This window comes from Vipera ursinii (genome assembly GCF_947247035.1).
Source record: "Vipera ursinii genome assembly, chromosome: Z".
In the NCBI taxonomy this organism is placed as follows: Eukaryota; Metazoa; Chordata; class Lepidosauria; order Squamata; family Viperidae; genus Vipera; species Vipera ursinii.
The window spans coordinates 46,664,377-46,691,033 of NC_139517.1; the positions used below are offsets into that span (position 1 = coordinate 46,664,377).

Here is a 26,657-nt window from a genome sequence, read left to right on the forward strand (position 1 = left end):
ATATATATATATATATATATATATATACACACACACACACACACACACATATACACCCAGACAATATGCTGTTTGTTAAATATTGAATGTTATTGGGGGAAACCCCAATCCCTATCCCAACCTTCCCTGTATTCCAACCCAAATCCCCACCCCTCCTTTTTCCTTCCCATCCTTATAAAAACCAATAAAACTTTAAAAAACCAATATATTTCAGGCAGCCAGCGAACCAGCTGTTGATACAGTCTAGGACAACATTGGCCTTTTTGGCAACTGCTGGTTCATATTTAAGTGATTGTCCACTAGGACTCCGATATCACTCTCACAGTTACTGCTTTGAGTTAGGTATCACCTACTGTGTCCTATGTCCCAATTCCCTAGAACAGATAGAGCAAAAGCCCCTCTTCAACTTACTTGGTTTAAGTCTAGACAAATGCCCATGGCATAAAACAACATTGGGAATACCTGTTGGTAACAACTTTTTGTTTAGTAGTAATAGGAGAGGAAAAAGATCCATAAAGGATTGAGAACTTCCTAGAATCTAGAAGAATGGGCTTGTAGAGGACTTCCTGGAATCTAGAGGAATGGGCAAAACTTTACACCTCAATATCAAAGACTGTCTATGAGATATACCACATATTTCATGTAGGTAATTTCAGGAAGTCCAATTCATGCCCAGTTGATTCCATGCATTCTATCTCCATTTTTGTATCCAGAGGCATAAACACGAGAGGACAATATTAGAGATTCCAGAATATTAAGGTCAAAGCATGAGCTTCCCCATTTTCTGGCTATTAATGCTACATATCTACATAGTATTCAGAAAAACCATATTTCTAACTACTGACACTTTTCTCTGTTCAGCAGAAACCAAAATATCTGGGAGCCTCAGCAATATATCTCTGCAAACTATACTTAGCCTTTCAAATTAAGGAAGATGCAGACAAAAGATAGAAACAACAATGTTGTTGAAATAAAACAACTGAATATAAGAATTGGGATGACAGGAAAAAAGTGAAATCTCTTATCTGGAAGAGTTATACTAGCTAATTAGATGATATGAACCACTCCAGAATTTGTAAAAATTTCAGTCCAGGACAAAGGCAAGAATTTTTTTAGCTTTTCCAGCTATACTGCAGGAAAAAAATTCTTCAGAATCAACTTAAATCAGCAATTAATACTCCTACCTCCTACCTCCTACCTCCCACATCTATCCTTTTCTCTTCTTTTTTCTTTTTTTAGCTTCAAGACAATAAGTTATTATTACTGTGTTATATTGATAACACAGGCTGTCCTTGTTTAGCAACTGCCTTTGATAATGTTTGCATATATAACAGTAATAAATGGGAGTATATAGTAGAAAAAATCATTTTCTGATTACTATACACACTTATACCCAAATTTGTATGCCTGACAACAATGCATACTGGAGTGAGAGTAATATTCCTATACAGACCACATAGGAAACATGACATTTGTTTATTCTACTTTTTATAATAGTACATTATCAGAACCACACATATGGTTTGCATGTCACTTTGCAAATATTTCAGTTGCAATTGCTAAACAAGACCTACCTATACAGAGTGAATTACTTCATCAAAACAGTCTGTTGTTGAGCTGGAGATATACATTTTACAGAGGATAAAAAATGAAATATGGTTTTGCTCCTTATTGCTCAGAAAGATAGCATTCAGAATGCTGAGCAGGACCTCTTTTTGTTTTAAAAAGAAAGGTTGTAAAAAAAACCTGGAGAACAGTAAAATATTTCTGAAGAAAGGAAATGATGGTCTTCCATTATCTGAAATTTCTCTACATTTTCCCACTTTAATGGCAATCTGAGGGGATTAATATAGTCCCAGTCTTTGCTTTATAACATCCAAACCATTCCTTTCTTTCTCCCCATGCTTACCCATTTCTTGATTTTTTTATTGTTGTGTATGTGTGATAATAAAAAGGGACGTGGTGGCTCAGTGGGTTAGGACGCTGAGCCTGTCGATCAGAAGGTTGGCAGTTTGGCGGGTCGAATCCCGAGTGCTGAGTAACAGAGTGAGCGCCTGTTACCCGTCCCAGCTTCTGCCAACCTAGCAGTTCGAAAGCACGTAAAAATGCAAGTAGAAAAATAGGGACCACTACGGTGGGAAGGTAACAGCATTCCGTGCGCCTTTGGCATCCAGTCATGCCGGCCACATGACCACGGAGACGTCCTCGGACAAGCGCTGGCTCTTCAGCTTTGAAACGGAGATGAGCACTGGCCCCTAGAGTCAGAAACAACTAGCATGCATGTGCAGGGGAACCTTTACCTTTACCTTTACCTATGTGTGATAATATTTTTGATATAAGTGCTTACATTTCTTGGTATCTAAGATAAATATGAACAGTATTTCCAGTAATAGTTACTTTAAAAACATATAGCCCTTTCTGTTAACTATTATGAGATACATTCAACAAACAACATTAATAGTGCATTATTCAGAAGATATTATCTGATTTCTTTATAAAGTTATTAAACTGGATGTTTTAAGGAATGACAGGTGCAACTTTTATTGAGAAGGGTCAACAAAAGTTAAACAGAAGTTATTTACCTTAAATCTTTTCACTAATGATCTTTGAGAAACATTAACAGAAATACAGATGTGGAAATCTATATTTTGAAGTCAGAGATTCTCTAAACTCTTTCTAATTTAATATTGATAGATGCCTTCAATTTTATAAGAGATACATTTTCTTCAAAACAATGTTATATGAATGTAACTTAAACTCAGTATAAAGAGGAACACAGAAAGAAAATATACAGACAGCTGACACAGAGCTGATTAAGTGAAGTGAAATAATATTCCTTCTTCAGAATATTCCTCTAATTTCAAGACAGATCAACTGAGCTGGATTCTTAAGAGGTATTTTCTCAGGAATCATAGCTTATCAACATTCAATTTACTGCGAATTTTTGCATGTTTAATTATTTTTGAGATATTCTTAATAAAGCCTATATATTAATCAATAGAGTCACCTCCTGGCAAGAAGGACAAAAAACAAGATAGATTAAGTAAGTAAGTAAATAAATATTTGTTGTTTAGGAGAAAGAATTTGGGATAAGCATGTACAGCATATCATTTCTCTCTTTGAAAGTCAGATTTTTTAAAAAACATGAATTATTGCTGATTATACTTTCAAATAAAAATAAATATTAAACATCTCATATAAAACGAAATGCAAGAACACATGAAATTCATTTGTTTACTTACCTTGCCCAGAATGACTCTGACAATAATCTATGCTTGCCTGCCTTCGATCTTGTGGCTCCTCGCTTCCTCCATCTACATGAGAACCAAAACAACACAAGAGGATCATCTCAACAGAGAGATTAGGCAGCTACAATTTCTCTTCTACTACTATTACAGTACTATCTCTTAAAGACAGCAGCCTAATTACTCACAGGTAGTTCTCACTTTACTACTGTAATTGGGGCCAAATTTCCACTGCTGAGTGACAGTTTTAAAGAGCGATATCCCATGCAGTTTAGTGATGGCAGTTCCAACTATTCAAGTTGCCAATAGTAAATCTCATGATGTGCTTAAGCGTGATGTTATGTGGTCACCATTTTCAACCTCATTGAAAGCTGGCAGTGTAGATCACAAATAGCAATCACATGACCACAGGGATGCTGTGACCCTTTCACGTATAAGGACCAGTCATAAGTATCATCCCGTCAGTGGTATCATAAGTTTGAACAATCACTGTATAAGTGGTTATTAAGTGAGGACCACTTGAACTGCTGTTATTTTTGTAAGCATACTAACAGCAATACCTCTATGATTTATTTCTTAGTGCCTCAATTACAGAAGATCTTTAAAACCACAAAAATAATTATTTTAACTTCTCTTGATCTCTCCATAAATGTCTGTATTAAACCAGTTATTTTCTTATTCAAATCATATGTTCCAAAGCATAAAGGAATAGTTGATCACATACTAAAATAAATCTACATTTGAGAATCATATAATTCTATAAAGTGTTCCATCACACTAAAATTAGTTTCCACAGAGTTCAGTATTCACAAATATTGTTTATGTAAATTATAGTGGCAGACAAAATGACCAAATGAACTCCTTTATGGAAAAAATGGAAGACCACATTATGCAGTTAAGATCACATGATGCTCATTGGTAATAAATAACTAATAACTACATACCTATGTCAACATCATACAAGGTAGGACCAAGACCAAATTGTGCATTAAAATGCAGCTAATTTAAATGCATCATTATTCAAATTTCAAAGGCAGTAGCAATTCAGAAGAGAACCAGTCTGGTATAGTGGTAAAGGCATCAGGGATAAATAAATAAATAAATAAATAAATAAATAAATAAACAAACAAACAAACAAACAAACCTTTATTGTCAAAGTACAACATGTGTACATTGAGATTAGCTGAGCCTCCCCCCGTGCTCTCTCCCCCCAACACACAGTGACAACAAACCCTCCATCCTACCACACCATGTGAACCAACTACACCACACACCGGCCTCCCAAGTCAATTCTGCATAAGATTATGTCCCATTTAAAAGCCTAACAGCCCACGGATAACAGCTATTTTTCAGCCTATTGGTACGGCTGGCTATATTCCTATATCTCCTACCGGATGGTAGGAGAGTAAAGAGATACCGTCCAGGGTGTGAGTCATCCCTGAGAATCTTCCTCACTCTTCCAAGGCAACAAGCCCTGGCGATGTCATCCAGTGGTGTCAGGGAACAGCCCACAATGTCTTGTGCTGTGCTCACTACCCTCTGTAATACTTTCCTATCTGCAGCTGTCAGACCAGCATACCAAACCACAATACCATACAAGAGGACGCTCTCTATAGTAGACCGGTAAAAGAGGGTCATTAGCTGTTGTTCTACCCTGTTCTTCCGCAAGACCCTAAGAAAGTGAAGCCTCTATTGGGCCTTTCTAGCCACCTGGGTTGTGTTAACTTTCCAGGTCAGATCTTCACAGAGGTAGACTCCCAGAAATTTAAAGGAGGAAACTCTCTCTGCACAGTTCTCCCTGATGTAAAGTGGGGCAGGTTCCTCCTTTCGTCTTGCCAATGTTTAGGTGCAAGTTGTTGTTACTACACCATATGGATAGTTTTTGTACCTCCGCCCTATATGCTGTCTCATCCCCACCTGTAATAAGACCTATGATACTAAGGCAAGTTCTAATTTCGTTTTAGGCACAAAGACTGCTGAGTGGCCTTGGATCATTCAGAGACTAGGAACAAGGCAATGGCAAACCACTTCTGAGAAAACTTGCCAAGAACTATTTCACAGAAGCTTAGAATATCTACTGGAAATCCTCCATGCTCAATATGATATTCATTGCTACCTGGTTCTTAGCAACTAAAATGATTAAAGGCCTGGAGACGAAAACATATGAAGAACAGTTGCAGGATTTGGGTTTGGCTAATCTAAAGTAAGGGACGCGGTGGCTCAGTGGGTTAGGACACTGAGCTTGTCGATCAGAAGGTCGGCAGTTTGGCGAGTCGAATCCCGAGTGCCGCGTAACAGAGTGAGCGCCTGTTACTCGTCCCAGCTTCTGCCAACCTAGCAGTTCAAAAGCACATAAAAATGCAAGTAGAAAAATAGAGACCACTACGGTGGGAAGGTAACAGCGTTCTGTGCGCCTTTGGCGCCTAGTCATGCCAGCCACATGACCACGTAGACGTCCTTGGACAAGCTTTGGCTCTTCGGCTTTGAAACAGAGATGAGCACCAGCCCCTAGAGTCGGAAACAACTAGCACGCATGTGAGGGGTAACCTTTACCTTTTACCTTTAATCTAAAGTAAAGAAGGACTAGGGGGGACATGATAGCAGTATAGTATTTGAGAGGCTGCCACAAAGAGGAAGGAGTCAACTTATTTCCCAAAGCATCAGAGGACAGGACAAGAAACAATAAACGGAAACTAATGAAGGAGAGAAGCAACCTGGAATTAAGGAGAAACGTCCTAACAGTGAAGACAATTAATCAGTGGAACAGCTTGCCTTCAGAAATTGTAGGTGCTTCATCACTGGGAGTTTTTAAGGTGAGACTGGATGGTCACTTATCTTAAACCAACCTGTTTGGTTTGGCGCCCGGAAAGGGAGAAGGCACCATTATGTGTGCATGCTTGAGGAAGCGCTAGTGCCAGCGGGATACTTGGGGAGGCACTAGTGCTATTGGGACACTTGGCATGAGGCAGCACTAGTGCTGATGGGATGCTTAGCATGGGGCAGCGCTAGTGCTGGTGGGATACTTGGGGTGGTGCTAGCCCGAGTGTGGAGGGGTGTGTACACACATGTGTACACTAGCCATCCCTTCACGTGGCCTGGTGGCCAAGAGGCCATGGCCTGGTAGAGGGCTGCGGCCCACAGACTGGGGACCCCGGCATAGTCTTTCCTGCTAGTACCACAATTGTAATTGGTTCTTCCAATGCAAGAGACTGCTCCCTTCAACTGCTCCACCCATCTACATGCCCCTCCCCCCAATTTCTGATCTTTTTTGGCTGCCCTGTGCAGCCTAAATTGGGCACTGTATTCTCTCACTATCATGTTATTCCTACCCTTTGCTCGGCTTACTACCTCCACTAAGGAGTGCTGCCTCAAAGCCTGAAGCATGGCACGGAATCCCTGAGCTGGAACATACCAATAAGCATCATTGCTGCAGTGCACAAAGATGGCCCAGAATAATGTCTCACTAAGAAATCTCCAAGCCATGTGGCTCTGGTACTGCTTGCCACACCATGGCTTGAGGGGCTTCTGGATGCACCCTCTGGGAATTTTTTTACCTCAAGTATTTTTTTATTTTTATTTTAATTCCATTTATATCCCGCCCTTCTCCGAAGACTCAGGGCGGCTTACAAACTTAGCAGTAGCCTTCATTCTATGTATATGCCTGCTTATTAGGGCTTTCACACACACACACCCCAAGCGGCATTATTACAAAGTCAGCTTAATTGCCCCCAACAATCTGGGTCCTCATTTTACCTACCTCGGAAGGATGGAAGGCTGAGTCAACCTTGAGCCTGGTGGGATGCGAACCTGCACTAATTGCAGGCAGCTGGTGTTACTTAAGGAAGCATTAGCCCACTGCTCCACCAAGGCTCATGTACTCAGTAGTCTCAATACCATTGCAAGGCAAGCATCCTTTCAGCCACACTGCAACAAGAAGCCCCTGCTTAGGAGCCCATCTCATCCCATACTCCATTAGTAACTTACCAAATAAGAAGCACCCCACATTCCCCCAGGCCCATCTTGCCCATGACTTCACCGCCACCTCCTAGAGTGACCCTCATACTCTGGGCTGCCATCATTGGCCTATGGAACATTTCCCCATTAATAGCCAGGATGGTGAACCTAGTGGGGGGAGACAGGCAAATGCAATAATGATCAGCTGGGAGAGTTGTGGTGGACAGTTGTAAATGCAGGCAAACTCAAAATTTTTATCATGTGACCATGGTCAAAAGTCCATTTTTTAAGAACTATTGTAACTTTGAACAGTCATTGAATGATTGGATATTAAGCAAAGATTATCTCTAATTCTGTATCTTTTTTTCAGCCTTCTCTTTTAGGATGAAAATATGTTAAATTCAGGGTCATCTTCCTTTTGAGTAAATATGGTTCTAGTAGGAAAAGTCTACTACCAATATATTAAGAAGTGAATGACAATCATTAAGCTAGGTGAATCTTTAGGATTATGTGTGTGGCAGAAGTATGTGAACATCTTCTTTAGCGCATTTCTTAGACACGAGTAACATATTTTGTGCCTCTCTCAAGCAGAATGGCTTGCCGTCATTGATGCAACTTTGAATCCTGAATTGTATCAGCAAATTCAATAGCAAGATCTAAGCAGTGGTGGGATTCAGCTGGTTCGCACCAGTTCGGCAGAACCGGTAGCTAATTTTTTGTCGCCCAGGCCCAGAATGGACTTCCAGAAGCGGCATCCACACAGAGAACCAGTTGTTCACATATTTGAATCCCACCATTGGATGTAAGGTATCTTATCCATGCTCTCTAAAGCTCAATAGAAAGTGGATAATGCAGCAAATGATCAAAATACACAAACCATATTATGAAAGAATGGTTAAAATGGAAATTAATGTTTTGGAATAGCCAAATAGAACCTCTAATTTGTTGTAGAATGTCCTGAAGCTGGTAGTTCATACAAGGAAAATCCCCAATATTCCTGAGTTGAAGCTGTTCTGTAAGGAAAAAAGCTAAAATTCCTCCAAGGCAAAGTGCAGGGCTATAACACTTATAGGAAACATTGCAGTACAAAGAAGGCACACTAGTTTTTGACAGGAAAGGTGAATATGCTTTTGCCACACATAAATATGTTCTGCAGCTTTGAATAATTTTCTTCAATAAATGAATAAGTAAAATGTTTTGACCTATTTCTTTAAGAGGGTTGTCTTTATCTAGTTTTAGGATTTATGTGGAGAACGAATCATATTTAAGGTTATTTTTATGCAGAACATGAACATTCAAAGAGTTCTTAAACTTTTAAGTATTACTGAATTGCATCAGAGTACAGTACACAGCAAATGGTACCCAACACACAACATACCTAGTAGTAGTGTTAGATAAAGGTGTTTCCTGCCCTAGTACTCTTTTAACCTCTATATCAATGACTTGCCAGGTCAGGATGTTCACAGTTACTTAATAAATCTATCAACATTATTCCATATGCAGGTGATATGATCCCTATGGACAACCTCAATCTTGACAACTCTAATGAGACAAATACAAAAATTAGTGCTTACTACATTATTAATTCTTTGAAGCTAAATAAGATTACCAGGGGACTGCACAGCTGATGTTCAGATGGAATCAGAGACGCTGACAAGAACTTTTGATTTTATATGAATAAATATATTGACAATAAATAAGAGAGGCAAACAGGAGTAAAGTCAGGTAAATCAGTAAGCAGGAACTTGGTCAAGTAAATCACAGAAAGCACACACAGCACACAGAGAAAAAAGACTGGAAACAAGGAAACTCCCCCTTTACACTCACAGCAGCCAATTACAGTTCAGATTCCCTCATGCAGTGCCAGCTCTCTTTAACCAATTATAACTGTGTGTTCTTACTCATTGTCCAATCCTTCACAGCTCCAACTATTAAATTTTAAATATCTTAACACCCCTTCAATTTATAGCTGGATAGCATTTAAACCAAGTTGTTTCACAAGATCCTTGTGCTTCTGTACACCCAATGACTTTGAGGTCAACCAAATTATTTTCCAATGGACAATAAATTAAGAACTACTACAATTTCTTTCACTGCTTCTCTGACATTGCAATGTTTGATGTCAACATGTTTACTTCTGATTTATATTCGCTCACCTATTGCCATTTGTACACCTGCCATGCTATCTTCAAACACTGATTTAAGTCTCTTCACCAGCTGCCTGCAATTAGTGCAGGTTCGCATCCCACCAGGCTCAAGGTTGACTCAGCCTTCCATCCTTCCGAGGTAGGTAAAATGAGGACCCAGATTGTTGGGGGCAATTAAGCTGACTTTGTAATAATACCGCTTGTGGTGTGTGTGTGTGTGTGTGTGTGTGTGTGTGTGTGTGTGTGTGTGTGTGTGTGAAAGCCCTAATAAGCAGGCATATACATAGAATGAAGGCTACTGCTAAGCTTGTAAGCCGCCCTGAGTCTTCGGAGAAGGGCGGGATATAAATGGAATTAAAATAAAAAAAATAAAAATAAAAAAAAATAAAAAATATTCAAATCCTTCAACAATTGTACATTTTCTTTTTTGACTTAGAATATACTCTCTGCCTTGTAGTTTCTTTATTTCTACTCCTAAATAGTTCTTTATTTCTCTTAGAATCCTTGCATTTCTTTTGTTCTGTCATAGATAAACCAATATCTCCTGGCAATTTCAAGGCCCACAAAAAAAAAGACACATACCTTCACCTCATCTGCTGTGAATCTTCTTGGAGGAACTCCTTTGTTTGTTCTTTCAGACTTCCTTGGAAGAAACTGCTCCTGTTTCACTGGGATCTCATTTTCTAAACATTTCTCTGAGCTATTCTCAGACTTGAGCCACTTTCAACATACTTTGCTTTGCTTTGTTCAACATACCTGTCTGAATGTTCATCCACTGAAGACCCCTGACTAACCAGGCATTAAAATTTCAGTATTGGCATGTATATTTCCAGAACAATTCTCATGTTCTGAAAAATTTGCAGCACCTGAAATAATTACATTTTTGTGTCCATCTGTTAACCTATATGGCTTTGATCCTGATTGATAACCTATAAATTTCAATTTCCTTGCCTTTAGCTGTCCTTTCTTTCTAACTGTTTTGGGAATATGCACCTATATATGCCCTGCTGTCGAAGATTCTTAAATGTGCCAAAGATGATTGTCTTCTATACAACATGTAATATGGAGTTTGTTTAATTGCTGAACTCCATAGTCTATTGATCACATAATTGGCAGTTAAAATTGCCTCACCCCCATACAGCTTACTCATGCCTGCATCTGCTAGTAATGCAACTTTAATTTTTTGTAAGTTATCATTCCTGCATTCAACAACCCCATTCTTTGCAAGCATGTAGGGGCTGGTTTTTCTGTCTTATGCCTTTCTTTCTCAGCCACTGCTGAAACACTTTAGACATGAACTCTGTTCCTCTGTGTGTTTATAGTTGACATTCATGTTGATTATACCTCCTCTCTACAAACATTACCCATTGCTTAAATTGTTAAAACACTTCTGTTTTGCTTTTTAGTAAATAACAAATCCCATACCTTGCAAAATCATCAATAATTAACAAAGCAAATTTGGCCCCTCCAATTGTGGGGATAGGAGACAAATTAAATCAGCACGCACTAACTGAAAATATCTTTCAGATTTTCTACCACTTCTTTTGCTGACAGGGTATACTTTCAATATTGTGTCTTTGCAAATAACACAATCCAAATATTTGTCATAATCTTTTACATTTAAACCTATAGCCAATTCAGGCATTTTCTGCAATACTTTAAAGCTTGCATGACCCAGCCTTCTGTGCAACAAATGTGCATACCCATTATGCTTTGGTTCATTAGAAAAGATGGTCTCTGCACTGCCACCAGTTTCCTTGCAATTCAAAACATATAAATTGTTCACTTTCAAACCTTGTGCACATGCCCTGTTATTCTTTATGACCCTGCATGTACTCTTTGCAAAAAATACTTCATACCTTTCATTGTCTGACACACATTCAGCAAATTGTGATCTAAATCTGGTACATATAAAACCTTATCAAATGATTTACCAACATATGGTACATATACCCTTCCTTGCCCTTGTACAGAAGAATAAGTACCATTTGCCAGGCTTACAAATTCCTGGGTAGCTTTTCCCAGACAGGAAAAAAATTTGGGTTATTTATAATATGTTCACTTGCCCACTGTCCAACAATCATATGCCTTTGTTGTTTTTATTGTTTGCCTTCACCTCAGAAATCTGTGTGTCTTCTTGCTTCTATTTCTGTGTTTTCTCTCTCCTGCTTGAATCTTTAATATTATTACTGGACAATTTCTCCAGATATGCTGAGTGCATCTACACCCAAAGCAGAGTTTTACAATACAGAGTTTTACAATACAGAGGAAGAGAGCGAAAGAGAGGGAGGGAGGGAGGGAGGAGGAGGAGGTTGTTCCCTTCGCCTTTCGCATTTTCCCATGGCAAGTTGTCTCATTGCAAGGGAAGAGAGAAAGAGAGAGAGAGAAAGAAAGGGAGGGAGGAGGAAGGGGGAAGGTGGTTGTTCTTATCACCTCTGGCATTCTTCCAAGGTGAATTGTTCCATGATGAGTTGCCAGGGTGAGCCAGTTGGGGCAAGCTAGTTGGGGTGACCAGGGAGCAGTGACCCGCCTGCGGTGAGCTGTCCCTTTCCACATGGACAACCCTATTATAAAATATATAAGAAGGGGCTTAGTCCATGCCCTTTTTGATTTATCATTTGTATTTCCACTCTATCCTCTCTGGGTTATAATCCACAAATTATTTATTTTCCAATATTTCTAGGATCTGTAACTCCTCTTCACCCTGTCTCTCCATAAATTCTTCCATGCTATTGTCTTCACATCTTTCACTTCTTTTTTATAATCTTCAAAAAGAACTTTTTTAGGTGCAGAAATTATTGCTCCCAATTTAGTTGTAAATTTCTTTCCCAATTCTTCAAATATGCCTTGAAAACACATTTTAAAACTCATTTTAAAACTGCACTTTTCTTCTTCAAAATTTACTTCCCTCTACTGCCCCTTTCTGTATTTACAAAGTCTCAAATGTCATTGTTGCTTTGTTTTCAACTTTTAACCAATTATTTCTTTCTGATAGACTAATTTGTGTTCCCAAGAATCGCTTCATTTAACTCAATTTCTTAGAAATCTTAGCAAATATTCTAATATTCCAAATTTGTCTGATCCATTTAAATTTACCTTAGCTTAAATTCTTATTTAGTTTGTTACCATTTGTTTTATATTTTTTAAATCCTTTAAATTGTTGACTAATTATTCTTCCATTTTGGGATGACATTTCATTCACCAGGTAGTTTTTCAGCCTTGCTATTTAGAAGACTTCTTTTGGTTATAAAAGAATTGTAAATTCAAAGATGACTAGCAAGTGAGGTAAGTGAATCCAGTGTCCTTAAAGGTTCATGTTTGCAAGCTTGATGGCTTCTATCATCTCCAAGCACTCAAACCCTTGAAGCAACCGCTATCCTCAGGGGTCTTCTCATTAGGAGCAGCTATCCAGAGCACCAATGGGCATTCTCTCATCCCCTCTTAATCTGAGGAGGTTTCTGTTGGATCAAGCTTGTCACTGGTTTGCCAGTTGTCAGTGTAGCACCATCACCACTCTAATCTGCCATTTTCCTTTTTAAGATAAAGATACTGTGTACTTATACTACTGTATTCTGCTTCTTATCATTGTATCATCTCTTAACATCACTGTAAGCATTAAGATATTCCTTATCACATCTCAGGCTAATTAATCTTATTTTATAAACTTGGGAAAGTACTTTCTATTTCATAACTTGACACCATAAATAACCAAATTTGTATGTTTGACTAATTTTATTCATTAAATGATAAATGAATTCTATCTGTTGGCAATTGTTATCAATTCCAAGTTCAAATAAAGAAGGGTGGACCCTTCTGAAAGAACAAAAATGCAGGCATGAACCTATGGGAATGAAAATGAAATTTCACCCTGAGAATAATGCTTTAGCCAACATAACAGCACTATGAAATAAACAAAGGCAAGGTACTAAAAAAAGCATATGATTAGCTAAATACCATCTAAATTATGAAGCTAGGAAAATATTTTAAAATGGACGTGTGTTAATGAAGCTCCAATAAAATAATTATCATGAACTATTTTAATATAAAATTTCTACTGTGGTATAAGCAGAATTAGTACTCACTGGACTTGAAAATGTCCATGTCCACATACCAGACAATGATGACTGGATGCAGTTGTGCTACTCTGAAAATGAGAAATAGAGGGTGCCTTCTGAGCTATAGAAACCATAGCTTCCAAAACTGTAGGGAAACTTCCAATTAGTCTCATGTAAATTAGCATTTCTGTCACTTTCAGGAATAAGAAAAATGCATGTAATCAAGCAAGTACAAAATGAGTTCCTTCCATTTCTATGGAAGGAACTAATCCTGTTCACTAAGTGAACTAAGTTTTCATGCTGGTAACAATTGGCAAGGAAAAAATAACTCATTGGAAAATTTGACATAGGAAAGATGAATGACAATGGCTGCACCTACTACTATTTGCAGCAGTTAAAATATGGAAACTGTTTCTTTCAGCACTCACTAAAACAGGGGTTCCCAACCGGGGTGTGAGATGATATTCCAGGGGGTACGAAAACTTGGGTTTAGAAATTTCAAAACTATAGTATATATGCATAATTCATTGCTGTTATTTCCAACTTTTGTAAGGGGTGCGAGAATATATCAGAAGTGTTCTGGGGTGTGGAGAAAATCAAGAGTGCAAGAATTACCATGGGACTGTCAGTCATGAGCAGGGGATTTTGAAAGTTCTCTACCAAACACTTCAGAAAAGAAGGAAACAGTTAGCTCAAGAAGAACAATGCAATTTTTGACCTGCAAAAGGATATGGTGGCCAATTAGAACAATTGCTTGAGGAATACATCAGATACAAAAAAAGGCCTGCTGCTGCCTTAGTTCACTTTGCAGCAGCATTTGACAATATCCACTGGTCAATACTATGGAAGTAACTTGCTTCAGAAAGTGTTCCTGCTAAAATAATACAACTCCTGCAACAGATATATAAGGGATCATGAAGTTTTATTTGTGTTGAACATGAAATATCCAACATCAAAAGTTCCTTTCTTGATATAATCTCTCTGTATCTTTCTTGACATAAAAATATAGGACTTAATGCAGGGGTCCCCCACCCCTGGTCCGTGGACTAGTACTGGGCCTTGGCATGCCAGCTACTGGTCTGAACAAACAAGCAAAGCCCCATCCGTAGGATACAGGCACTACACAAAACCACTCACCTGCTGGTCCACGGAAAAACCTCTCTCCACGAAACCAGCCCCTGGTGCCCAAAAGGTTGGGGACCTCTGACTTAATGTCAATATTGACAAGATCAAGGTATTCAAAACTCATGGTTTTTCAGGCAATCAATTTGACCAGCTTCTACATATTAAACTATTTAAATAACATTGACACAGTTATCTAAGAAGATAAAATAGCTTCCACAAGCAATATCAATAATTAAATCAGCTATCTCTGCTGCAAAATAAGCATAAGCACTCCTATCAAAATATGTTTAACGATCATTAATACTATAGATGCTATTGCATATTGCAGTAACCCAGACCTTACTTCAAAATGATTTGAAAATTTAAAATTTAAGTACATATTAAACTATTTAAATAACATTGACACAGTTATCTAAGAAGATAAAATAGCTTCCACAAGCAATATCAATAATTAAATCAGCTATCTCTGCTGCAAAATAAGCATAAGCACTCCTATCAAAATATGTTTAACGATCATTAATACTATAGATGCTATTGCATATTGCAGTATCCCAGACCTTACTTCAAAATGATTTGAAAATTTAAGTTTTTCAAACATGTTACCTAAGTCAAATATGATGGGTATCAATATATAACAAAATATTAAATAAAACAAGGAATTGTATTGCTATCGATCTGCAGAAATTTCAGAAGCACTGTTTGGATACCTCTGCTGAACTGCCCATGCCAACTTCCTTATTGATTACTCTGGAAATCATGCTTTATAGGTTGGAAAGTATAATTATCAGCTCCAAAAAAAAACTTGGCTGAAAATGTGGAAGAAGATCTAACAAAATGTAAATTCAATGAGATTGAACTGAAACACCTGGTCCACAACAAACAAAAACAGAATACTCCAGGTAATGTCAATGGATCCATAGTATCCCCAGCCACATGCAGTTTACATTGTGGGTGATTACAGATATGAGCTAAGGACATAATGAAACCCCAGTTAAAATGTTTTCCCCTCATTCTCTTATAATTTTCTTTACTTATAACTTAGAACCAAGACTTTGATGTGTAAATGAAGTGAGTTGCAAATCTTTTCAACATGACTATGGCATGATCTGGTTTTATACAGAATTACAGATTCGATTCCACATCTGTTCCATTTAAACTTTCCAAACACTTTTCAGGGGGGGAAATGCAACAAGTGCACTGGCATTTGAAGCAGAGGCAAGTAAAGTGGGCTTAAAAAATAGTGAAGACAAGACCAAGCTGATGCAAATCGGTAATGTTCAAGACCAACCAATGCATGCAATATGGATTGCATGTCCACCATAAACACAACAGTGAAAATCAGATTATTTAATTGCATTGTCAAACTGATTGCCATCTGTGCGAGACCTGAAATCTACAACAAGAATTACTTATAAAGTCAATGTCTTCCAACAATGTTGCCTCAGAAGGAATCTTCATATCTCATATCAGGACTATGTCACAAACAAGAAAATTCTACAAAGAAGTAATTCCTAAAGACTCTCTGAGATAGTGACAGAATGAAGAACGTGCTTTGATGCATACATGCTCCACATGAGTAAGCAAAGTCCAGCAAAAGATAGCAATCAAATGGATATCACCAGATGGTTGGAGAAAAAGAGGAATTCCAAAGAAACCTGGCCCCAAACATTTCAGGATGACCTGAAAAACATAGATCTTAAACAGAAGGATGTGGAGATTGTACCTGAGGATTGAGAACCGTTAAGTATGCTTGTAATCCAATGTGCTTAGCACTGGATGTGAATCTAAATCTGAATCTGTCCCAGAAAAATTATTAAACAGGCTCAGATTCTGGCTAAATGCCTGACTGATATCGAACCAGATAACCAAATGCTCTGGATATTGTATATTAACATTACCATACTGTAGTTAAATAATTGTGTAGTTAACGCAGTGTTATCTATTTATTTGTCCTTAAAAATTAATTTCAAAAGTATGCAATGCTTCACAAAATAAGTTCAAAAAGAAAAGTTTTAGATAAAGAGCGAAATATTTTAAATATAGTAGATGACAGCAGTAGAGACAGACTTTGCTTATATAACTGATCTGAAAATGTAGAGGTTCTTTTCTTTAATTCCTTCCCTTTCTTTCTTCCTTTCTTTTCTTCTGAAAATATTATTTCTATTCTATTTCAAAATTGAAACAAAATTGCCTGGTTGTTTTTGTTGTTGTTTTTTTTTTACAAAATAGGAGTACTCCAAATCCTCACTGCCTTAGATAATATGGCAACATGTTTTTAGATTGTTAGGTCATACAAATTAATAGAAGCATAATTTAAACAACACGGAAGATGAATATACAGTATTTCTATAGTTTACTGAAATAAACTTAAATCTTAATTTTGAATAGCAAATAACATTTTTAATCAGTACTGCATGTTCTCATAATCACAGTGAAAGCTTCCTGAAAAAAGAAGCTATTCAATTTCTGATCAATAAATAAATACTTATAATGTATAGAAAACGTTTCAATTATTTATATATTTTATATATATTTGTTTTCCGGAGGTATCTATTTAAAACCAAAACAAAAAACGCAACCTAGAAATCAGAACAAAGCATAAGCAACATCAAAAGCAACACAATAGCAGCAATAAAATTACTTCCCTGAATCCCATATTAAATATTTTACTTTCCATATTACCCTTTTCAACCATTGACTCTGGGCAGGATACATTATAAAAACATTAAACAATTAAAACAATTTGGAACACAGAATATATGGTCACCAAGTAAAACTATCACTAGAAATGATCCTTGTGAAACTATCAAGTCTAGTTCCTGGTATTCAAATATTAAACTAACTATATGAAGGTTCTAGACAGCAGCCCCTCTGAATCCCATTTAACTGAACATGTTTGTATAAATAAAGATATTTGTAAAACCATTTTTAAAGAATAGAACAGAACAGAATATTTTATTTATTTTATTTATTTTATTGCATTTATATACCGCCCTTTCCCTGAGGACTCAGGGCAGTTTACAGGGAGTTAAAAATCAACCATACAAAAGTTAAAACCCAATTTAAAAAATATTAAATCAACCCTGTACTATTAAAAACCCCAATTAAAATGAATGTCTCCTCAGCCTGGGCCCGAGAGCTCAAAGAGCCAGGTCTTCAGGCCCCGGCGGAATGATCGGAGGTCGGGAGCAGTCCTCAGCTCCACCGGCAGCTGGTTCCAGAGGGCAGGCGCCCCCACTGAGAAGGCCCTATCCCTGGGTGTCACCCGCCGGCAATTTCTTACCGGCGGGACCCTGAGCAGACCCTCCCTGTGGGAGCGCACTGGGCGAAGGGCGTTTGATGCCGGCAGCAGGTGTTCCCTCAAATACCCTGGACCCAGGCCATGTAGGGCTTTATAGGTGATAACCAGCACCTTGAATTTCACCCGGAGGGCAATAGAACTCCTTATTAGCCAAGTGTGATTGGACACACAAGGAAGTTGTCTCTGGTGCATAAACTCTTAGTGTACATACAAGCAACAAGTGATAAATTACGATCATAATCATAAAATACAATCATCATAAATCATAAGATACAACACTTAGTGATAGTCATAAAATACCAAATAAAAGCAATCAACATAAATCAGCAAATTGATGTCATAAAATTCTAAAGAAATAGGTAATCCTATTTCTAATGGCTGTGTTTCCCAGGGTCCCATAGATGCTCAAACACTTTTTATCTGAATGGAAACTTTGGGGAGACTGGGAGCTCTATCTGTGAGAAAATGGGGCACTTGAAAATGCAGCAAATCCCTGAGTTTTCAAGTGTTCCATTTGCACACAGACAGAACTTCCAGTCTCCCCAAAGTCTCTGGATAAAAAGTGTTCCGGTGGTGGTGAAAAGGAGTGGGGGGACAGCAAGAGACAGGCACAATGTTTGCACCACAAATGAAAGTTTCTGGGGTCCATGATCTCGCGAGAGTACAGGGACCCATTCTCTGCAAAAAAAGGATGGATGTGTGAACTTGCACGATATTACAGCAGCCAGGAGCTTCCATTCACTCTCCTCTCCCTCAAAGGCAGAAACCGCAGCAGAGAGAAGACAGATCTTCTCTGGGTGAGTCCAGCACAACAGGAAGGGAGGGGGAAGCATGAGGTATCTTTGTGGGTTGGGGAGGCCTTGGGGGCCTGTTCCATAGGCCCTCCCATGGCCTTCCTCACCCCAAAATACCCCATGCGCACTTAACGAACAGCGCATTCGCCCACACATTTTATTAGCAAATGCTTGGGCAAAAGCAGGGAGTGATCTTGTTCAAGATACGAGACTCACCCCTATGAGTACTCGAGTGATGAGAGGAATGGGCAGGCTCCATTACATTTGTAACTCAAGGACTACCTGTAGTTGTTTAGGCAAATATGTCTATTTGTTTTGGCATGCAATGCTCTATAGCGGGGTCCTGAGGAAAGAAGTTTAAATAGTTTAAGTCCAGGATATGAAGAGGTATGGAAAGCAGGCTGGTTGAAAGTTTTTTCTGCAATCCCAACTATCTGTTGAAGTCTGTATCTAACCTGCTTGGTTGCTGTGCTAAACAAGACAGTTATAGAGGTACAAATAACTGTATCAACTGCTCCTTAGGCTGTCTCAGCTTTCTGAGAACATTCTTTGTTGTGCTTTTTAAATAAATATTATATTAGTTTTCTATTTTTACAATCAAGTGCCTAATAGACAACGTGATGACTGAGTCCATAAGTAATTCTGTGGTACATGTAGGCTTCTTTAAACTAAATCCAATGTTACACCCTCCAGTACAACCTCTCTTCTTCTGATAATAGACATTTTTCCACACTAGACAAATACAATTCTTATTGTTATAAGTAAATATACAATTACCTGTCAACATTTGTTACATTTTTTAAATAGTGTCAATAATATTAGAATATTTTACCAACCAAAGCATATATTAATTGCATTTGCACTCAGTATCCATTTATTCTGTCTATATCCTATTATCACTTTTTTCAATTTTAATTCCCCATCCATGTTCAAAATATCCCAATCATTTATAATTTCAGAACAAGTTATATTTGGGTAACCAAAAGCTTCCTTTATTCAAAGTTCTTAACATGTTCTTATTTCCCTTTTCATACCAAGATGTGATATTCTGCTTACAAATCCTATCTAGTTATAATAATACCATATTCAAACATCTAATTGATAATATAATATCCCCACTAATAGGCCAAAGCTTCTATTTTCTTCAGTCTTACTCTAGCTTTCTTCCTTTGCCAACTAACTTTCCAAGTCAATGCATTTGGAGGATCAAATAATTCTTCCTTTATTTTTGTGTATATTATTTGAGGCAAGAGAAACAATTTAGTTAAAGCATTTTTGGAAGAGCTAGCCTGTTGATATTCATTAACAGCCTCCCTCCTTCTCCAATTCCCCACAGTTCTGTTAACGGCTTTATCTTCCATTCCATTAGCTCTCCTTCCTTATACTCAAGTATGTTCTGAAATCTTGGTTTGTAAAATGTCTTTTCCATTTCTAATGTTATCGTTGTGTCTTCTAAGTCTTCATTTATCTGAATCTGGTCACTGGTTTCTTCCTTTAGATCCTCAAATTTTGTGTCAGCATTCTTTGGTTTTCCTTCTATTTTCTGGGTTGCTGGTTCTTTCTCTGTAGTTATTTTCTGAGTTTGTAGATTTAAATTAGAAGATTTTTTTTATCTCCTTTGTGTTACTGAATCTCATCACAAGATAAGGCAATTGTTTCTTATATTAACATGGAGAGAATTTCTTTCTGTGGTTCATCAGTATTTTCCTGGTAATATGGCAAACCGAAACTTCTGGAGACAGATGTTAAAGATGGTTTTTTACTATTTAGAGTTAAATATGAAGCATCCATTTTATTTTTGTAAGTAGTCTTTATAAATTTATCTACCCAACTACCCGTTCTTAAACCTCCCCTAAGCTGATATACAGGTGAAACTCGACAAATTAGAATATCGTGCAAAAGTTCATTTATTTCAGTAATGCAACTTAAAAGGGGAAACTAATATATGAGATAGACTCATTACATGCAAAGCAAGATAGTTCAAGCCGTGATTTGTCATAATTGTGATGATTATGGCTTACAGCTCATAAAACCCCAAATCCACAATCTCAGAAAATTAGAATATTGTGAAAAGGTGCAATATTCTAGGCTCAAAGTGTCCCACTCTATTCAGCTAATTAAGCCATAACACCTGCAAAGGGTTCCTGAGCCTTTAAATGGTCTCTCAGTCTGGTTCAGTAGGAATCACAATCATGGGGAAGACTGCTGACCTGACAGTTGTGTAGAAAACCATCATTGATACCCTCCATAAGGAGGGAAAGCCTCAAAAGGTTATTGGAAAAGAAGTTGGATGTTCCCAAAGTGCTGTATCAAAGCACATTAATAGAAAGTTATGTGGAAGGGAAAAGTGTGGAAGAAAAAGGAGCCTGGAGAGGATTGTCAGGAAAAGGCCATTCAAAAGTGTTGGGGACTTTCACAAGGAGTGGACTGAGGCTGGAGTCAGTGCATCAAGAGCCATCACACACAGACGGATCCTGGACATGGGCTTCAAATGTCATATTCCTCTTGTCAAGCCACTCCTGACTGGCTTTTCCATCCTGATCAAGTGAACACCCCCCCCAAATCATATTTCTATCAGCATAGATTTATTTTGATGCCCTCTAAATCTGTGAAATGTTTATCAAAGAATATATAATTTGAATATATAATTTGTCACTCAAATAAGAGTCAGTGCCAAAGGACGTGAAGGTAGTCCATTAGATCTTTTTCCTGGCACCTGTACCTATTTTAAACAGTTTTTGCTAACAAAGTCACTACATTTACAATACTTCATGGGCAGATTCCATGCTTATCTAACTTTTAGTAGCAGCATCCCAGTTTTTTTATTTAGTTTAATAGGATGGTGCCACCATGTGAATAGTATTGTATATTGCAAATATGAGTCTGTATCTAACTGCTAAAAGTTGCTGAGGGTGTAGGGATTTAGTCTAGCCAAGATGAGTATCTCTTTTCTTTTTTAAGAAATGGCCAAAATAGTTTTAAAACTATTCACGTTACAGCAATGGTGATGAAGATAATATGAAGCCTCCCATAGGTTAAGCTTGACTCCTGATGACATATTTTGTCACCAAGTTGGATGTGATTGCTATTGCTTTATTCCAGGCATGTTTCCTCCAATTTAGTCAACAGCCATGGGATTTTTTAGAGTTCTCCCATTTAGTTACTATCCAGTTCCAAGCTTACGTAATGTTTTCAAGGTCAGCCAAGTGAGATGCTTTATCTTATGTCTTTATCTTATGTTCCTTTAATTGTGGAAACTGCAATGTTTCCCACTATTCTATCAGTCTAAAAACTTATCAGCCCCTAGTGGTTCATAAACTACACAGATACAAATCCATTCATTTTCAGTTACATTCACTTTTTGTTTGTAAACAATTTTTCTATAGTGACTAAAAGAAGTTTAATTACTCATTTTAAAAACCTCATATATTAGTAAGTTTAAAGTTCAAACTATTTTTATGCATCTTACAAGAAAATGTAAATTAAAACATTATAAATAAAAATTACTGTATTTCTGTAAGAAATTCTTTTCTAATAAGAAATTAGATCAGCAGAATTAGAAATATATATAAATAGGTATACTGTGATCCAAAGAGTATGGGGGTGCTTTAATCCTGGGAAGCTACTGCACTATAAAAATTGATATACGTTTTATTAGAAAAAAATGATATGCTTTTCTATCCTCTTATTTCAGACAAATACTAAATATCATCACCATCATTCTTCCATGGTTCAAATTTTTATTAATTTACCAAAATATAAAATCCAGAAATACAAAGAAAAATTAAAATAGTGAGAAAATTGGGTAGAAGGGAAAGAGGAAAAAGTGTAGGGGAAAGGGGAAAAGAAAAAAAAATAAAGCATTGACTTTTGACTCTTTTTGATGCAGTAGAATAAGCTAACAACATACAACCTCAACTTTTTACATTTATGTAATAATATAGACTAGCCATTTCTATAAAACCTATTTAATCAACAAAATCCAAAAAACCATTTTTCACCTCAAGCATAAAGTCCAAAAGCAGTTTCCAAGTAAAGACAAAATTAATTGTAATCGCTATTGTTCTTTTGGCAAAGGAAATATAGTAATTTCAAAGGTGCTGCTGGAAAGTGCCCTAAGCATCTTTAGGCAAAGGTATTCATTCCCCTCTCCCCACCCGATTTTCCAAGGAGCAACTACATAAATTACTTTAAAGGCATAATACTCATCTGGTAGTTTTTAAAAAGAAACATTGGGTGCTAGTGCCTGAATATATGACACCAAGCAAATTCACACTTAGCTGGACTATTCTCTTGTCTGAAATCCTGCAATATGCTCTATATGGGGCTATCTTTGAAATCCATTCAGAAGCTTCAGATGATGCAAAATGCAGCAGTGAGACCCCTAGGAAGGTCCATATTACACTCCTCTGTGAACTGCACTGGCTATCAGTCTGCTTTTGGGTGCAGTTCAAGGTGTTGGTTATAACTATTAAACCACTTAATGGCATAGATCCAGGCTACCTGATTAACTGCCTTATCCCATTAGGATGAGCCCCTCCTATTCATGCCGGCAGAGAGGGGCTATTGCAGATCCCATTGGTCAAAGAATTCCGACTATTGGGATCCAGAAGAAGAGCTTTCTCTGCTGAAATGCTCACCTTTTGGAACATCCCATCTTCTCAGGCAAATTCTGCCCCTATATTCCTACCCTTCTGTAGGAACCTGAAGACCCGGCTTTGCCAATTGGCCTGGGAACAAAAGGGGGAGTTCCACACTGGAGAAGGCTGATGGCTGATTCTACTTCCCCCTCACTCTTTGCTCTCCAGCCATCCATCTTTTTACTACATACTGATATTTTCTTATTGATTTCTTTTTCATTGTTTATTTTATTGTTCTATTATTTTTCTTCTGTTTGTTTGCACTTTTCATTTGTTCATGTTTATTGTTGTAAGCTACTTAGAATAGGTAGCAAATAATTTTTAAAAATAAACTGTGTTCTGGAAAATGTATTGGTTCAACTACACAATAGTTGTGCAGCTGAACCAATACATAGTTGATTGTTAGTTGAAGAGCTTTGCCCTATGCAGCATTCAACCAACTTTTTCCATCATTATATGTATGGAGATCACCAAAATCCAGCATCAATCCCTATTAATCTTTTCATCTTCAAAACTGAGTGCAAAATACTAAGCCAGACTTTTCTTACCAGTAAGAGAAAAAAAATACTCAATATGGGGCCTCCAGAATTATGCACAATGTTCTAAAGAGGATACTGAGGGGCATGGAGAGTGCCCATTTATAGAGTGACCAAGGGTCAAACACAACTGAATGGCTCCACAGATTTGTACAAAGTAACTAGACTGACATGGCAATTTCTAATAATTCCTAGCATGGAATTAAATTGTCTTAATGTACCCAACTTTTAAAATGTATTTTGTGATTTTAACTTTGAATTATTTACTCTGATTTATTATATTATTAACATTTTATTACAAATTACTGATTGTAACCTGCTGAGAACAATAATTGCAGTGGATTAAAAGCAAATATAGTACAGGAATGAATGAATATAAGTAAAAAGAGACATATGTTGCAATATCTACCAAAACATTCTGGTTAATTCCTCCAGTCCCCAAATTGCAAGACGCTGACATTTATTTAAGTATTCTTCCAAAATATTTATACTGTTTACCCAGGCTTTTGGTGAGGGTGATTAAGCCTGCCTTTTGGATTTTGTGACTTTTTTTTTCATTCCAATCCAATTTTTTTGTCACCCTTTGCATCTTAACTTGTCTGTATTTTTGTCATTTTTAAAATTTTTACTTGTAAATGCCCAGTCATTAGGTGTTACATATCAATTTAAATAATACAGTAATTATAATAATTTCATTTGCCAACTTACTGAATATTTGTTCATTTTGACGAGGTCTTCTATAGAGTTCTTTATAAACCTATTTGTTTTAAACATCTGGAATAACCTTTTTTAGCTGTGTTATAGATATACGGTATATTACATATTATTCATGCATAACTCCAGATTAGTAATGAATAACAGAAATTAAATAGTTAGAACAATCAGATCTCCTCACTTTCTTGTTCTTTCCACTGTAAGAATTATTCATTTATTTCAGTTTCTTGCTTTTTCAACTTGTCAATTGAATGAGGATGATCAAATCCTACCAATTTTATTAAGATTTTTGTGAGATTTTGAAAGTATATAGCACTCTTTTGGAAGATTTGAGACAATTATAGATGCGGTATAGGAGTTATATTATAAAATATCTACTACAAAGTCACTATAAATACAGGTAGTCCTCAAGTTACAAGTGTAATGGAGCCTGCCTATTCCACTCATAACTTGAAAACTCATAGAGTGAATCTTGTACCTCGAACGAAATCACTCCCTTGCTCGTTAAAACACACCTGGCTCATTAAGTGAACATGAGGTATCTCAGGGTGGGGAAGGCCATGGAGGGCCTAGTGATGGAACAGGCCCCAAGGCCTCCCTGACCCACCAAGATACTGTATGCTTCCCCCTCTTTTCCTGCCATGTCGGACTCACCTGGAAAACATCCACCTCCTCTCTGCCGTGGTTCCTGCTGCTGCCCGGATCTGAGGCCGGGAGACACTTCTGTGCCCCCAGCCCCCCACCCCACCCCATGGCCCAATCTGGGCTCTGGAGGTCTTTTAATAGCAACAACAAACCTATATGTACAAAGATGAAATAATACACTAATTGGAGAGCACATCTTCCTGGAGAGTACATCTTCCTCTTTCTGTTCTGGCCACTTTTTTACAAAGGTACAATAGAGAACACTTTAACAAACTGCATCACTGTTTGGTTTGAAAGTAGCAGGTCCATACAGTGAGTGGTAAGGACAACTGAGAGGACTATAGGAAACTCACTTTCCATTATACAGGATACTGTTTATAAGTGCTATGTGCTTATAGCTCAAAGAGACCTCACACGCCCACTTCACAGTCTGTTTCTGTTGCTCCTCTCTGGGAAGAGATTTCAAAGTATTTATAGCAGAACTATTAGATTCTGTAACAGCTTTTGTTTGTTATGCCATCCACCTTGTAAATTCACATGGTACTTTTTCTTTTGCCATGTATATGTATACGTTTGAACTAAACTGTGATGTTTCTCAGTTTCATATATGTGTGTGTATGTGGGTATATGTACAATGGTATTTTTTGAGAGCTGAATGCAAAGAAATTTCATTTTTAATGTATGCTGATTAGTGTACATTTAAAGTAACAAGGTTTTTATTCCATTCTTATTCTCTTCTATTCTGACAATGGAAAAATGAATGATACAGTTGGCAAAAAGTATTTTAATTTGGAAACACTTCTGGATTTTATACTCCAAACTGAAAGAAATGAAACACTGATTTTAGGTTTTATAATTAGAATGAATTTACTGTTATAGAAATTTGCTTTAAACATTTAGAAATATAAAGCAAAAAGTTGAGGCTATAGCTTTTTTGTATTCTACTGCACTGAAAAAACTTGGAAGTCACTTTTTTCTTTTTTTATTCTCTCTTGGACTTCTCTTTCTTTTTAACTTTCTTAATTTCTGTTCGTATTTTAGCTCATAATAAAACTCTACTAAAGAGAGACAAAGAGAAGCTACACATAAATGTTTAACCACATTCAATGGGATTTATTTCTTGGTAAGATTACATAGATTAGCCTTATATGATTTTTACTCTTGAAGGGAATTTAAAAAAATAATTTAGTTTGTGGAATCAAGGGCTTATTAGAAGTTCAATTTAATAAAAACTTGGTTCATAAAGACCAATTTAAGAAAAAATAATTTCACAAACTATGTGATGGAGTTCAATAAAAAGTATACATAGCCATCAGAAAGTTCATAAAAACAACAATGAAGCAAGTATATACCATGTTATAATATTCATTACAAACATGAAAAAGGAAATAAGAGATTTTACTGCTCTCCTTTCTCTCTTAAGAGAATAAATACGAATAACTTATTATCACGCAGAAGATTTTTTAAGCTGCTAGATAATTTTAAAGCAATAATCTCTAGT

General features: G+C 37.0%; 1 protein-coding gene across 1 annotated transcript in view; it reads right to left on the minus strand.

Annotated features, from left to right (window-relative positions):
* The window catches only part of TANC2 (tetratricopeptide repeat, ankyrin repeat and coiled-coil containing 2), a 370,144-nt gene that overhangs the window by 237,164 nt on the left and 106,323 nt on the right, over window positions 1-26,657 (minus strand). Inside the window, exon 3 of the mRNA XM_083378993.1 lies at window positions 3,243-3,314. Within this exon, the coding sequence (XP_083235119.1) occupies window positions 3,243-3,314 (72 nt within the window). The remainder of the gene's footprint in view (window positions 1-3,242; window positions 3,315-26,657) is intronic.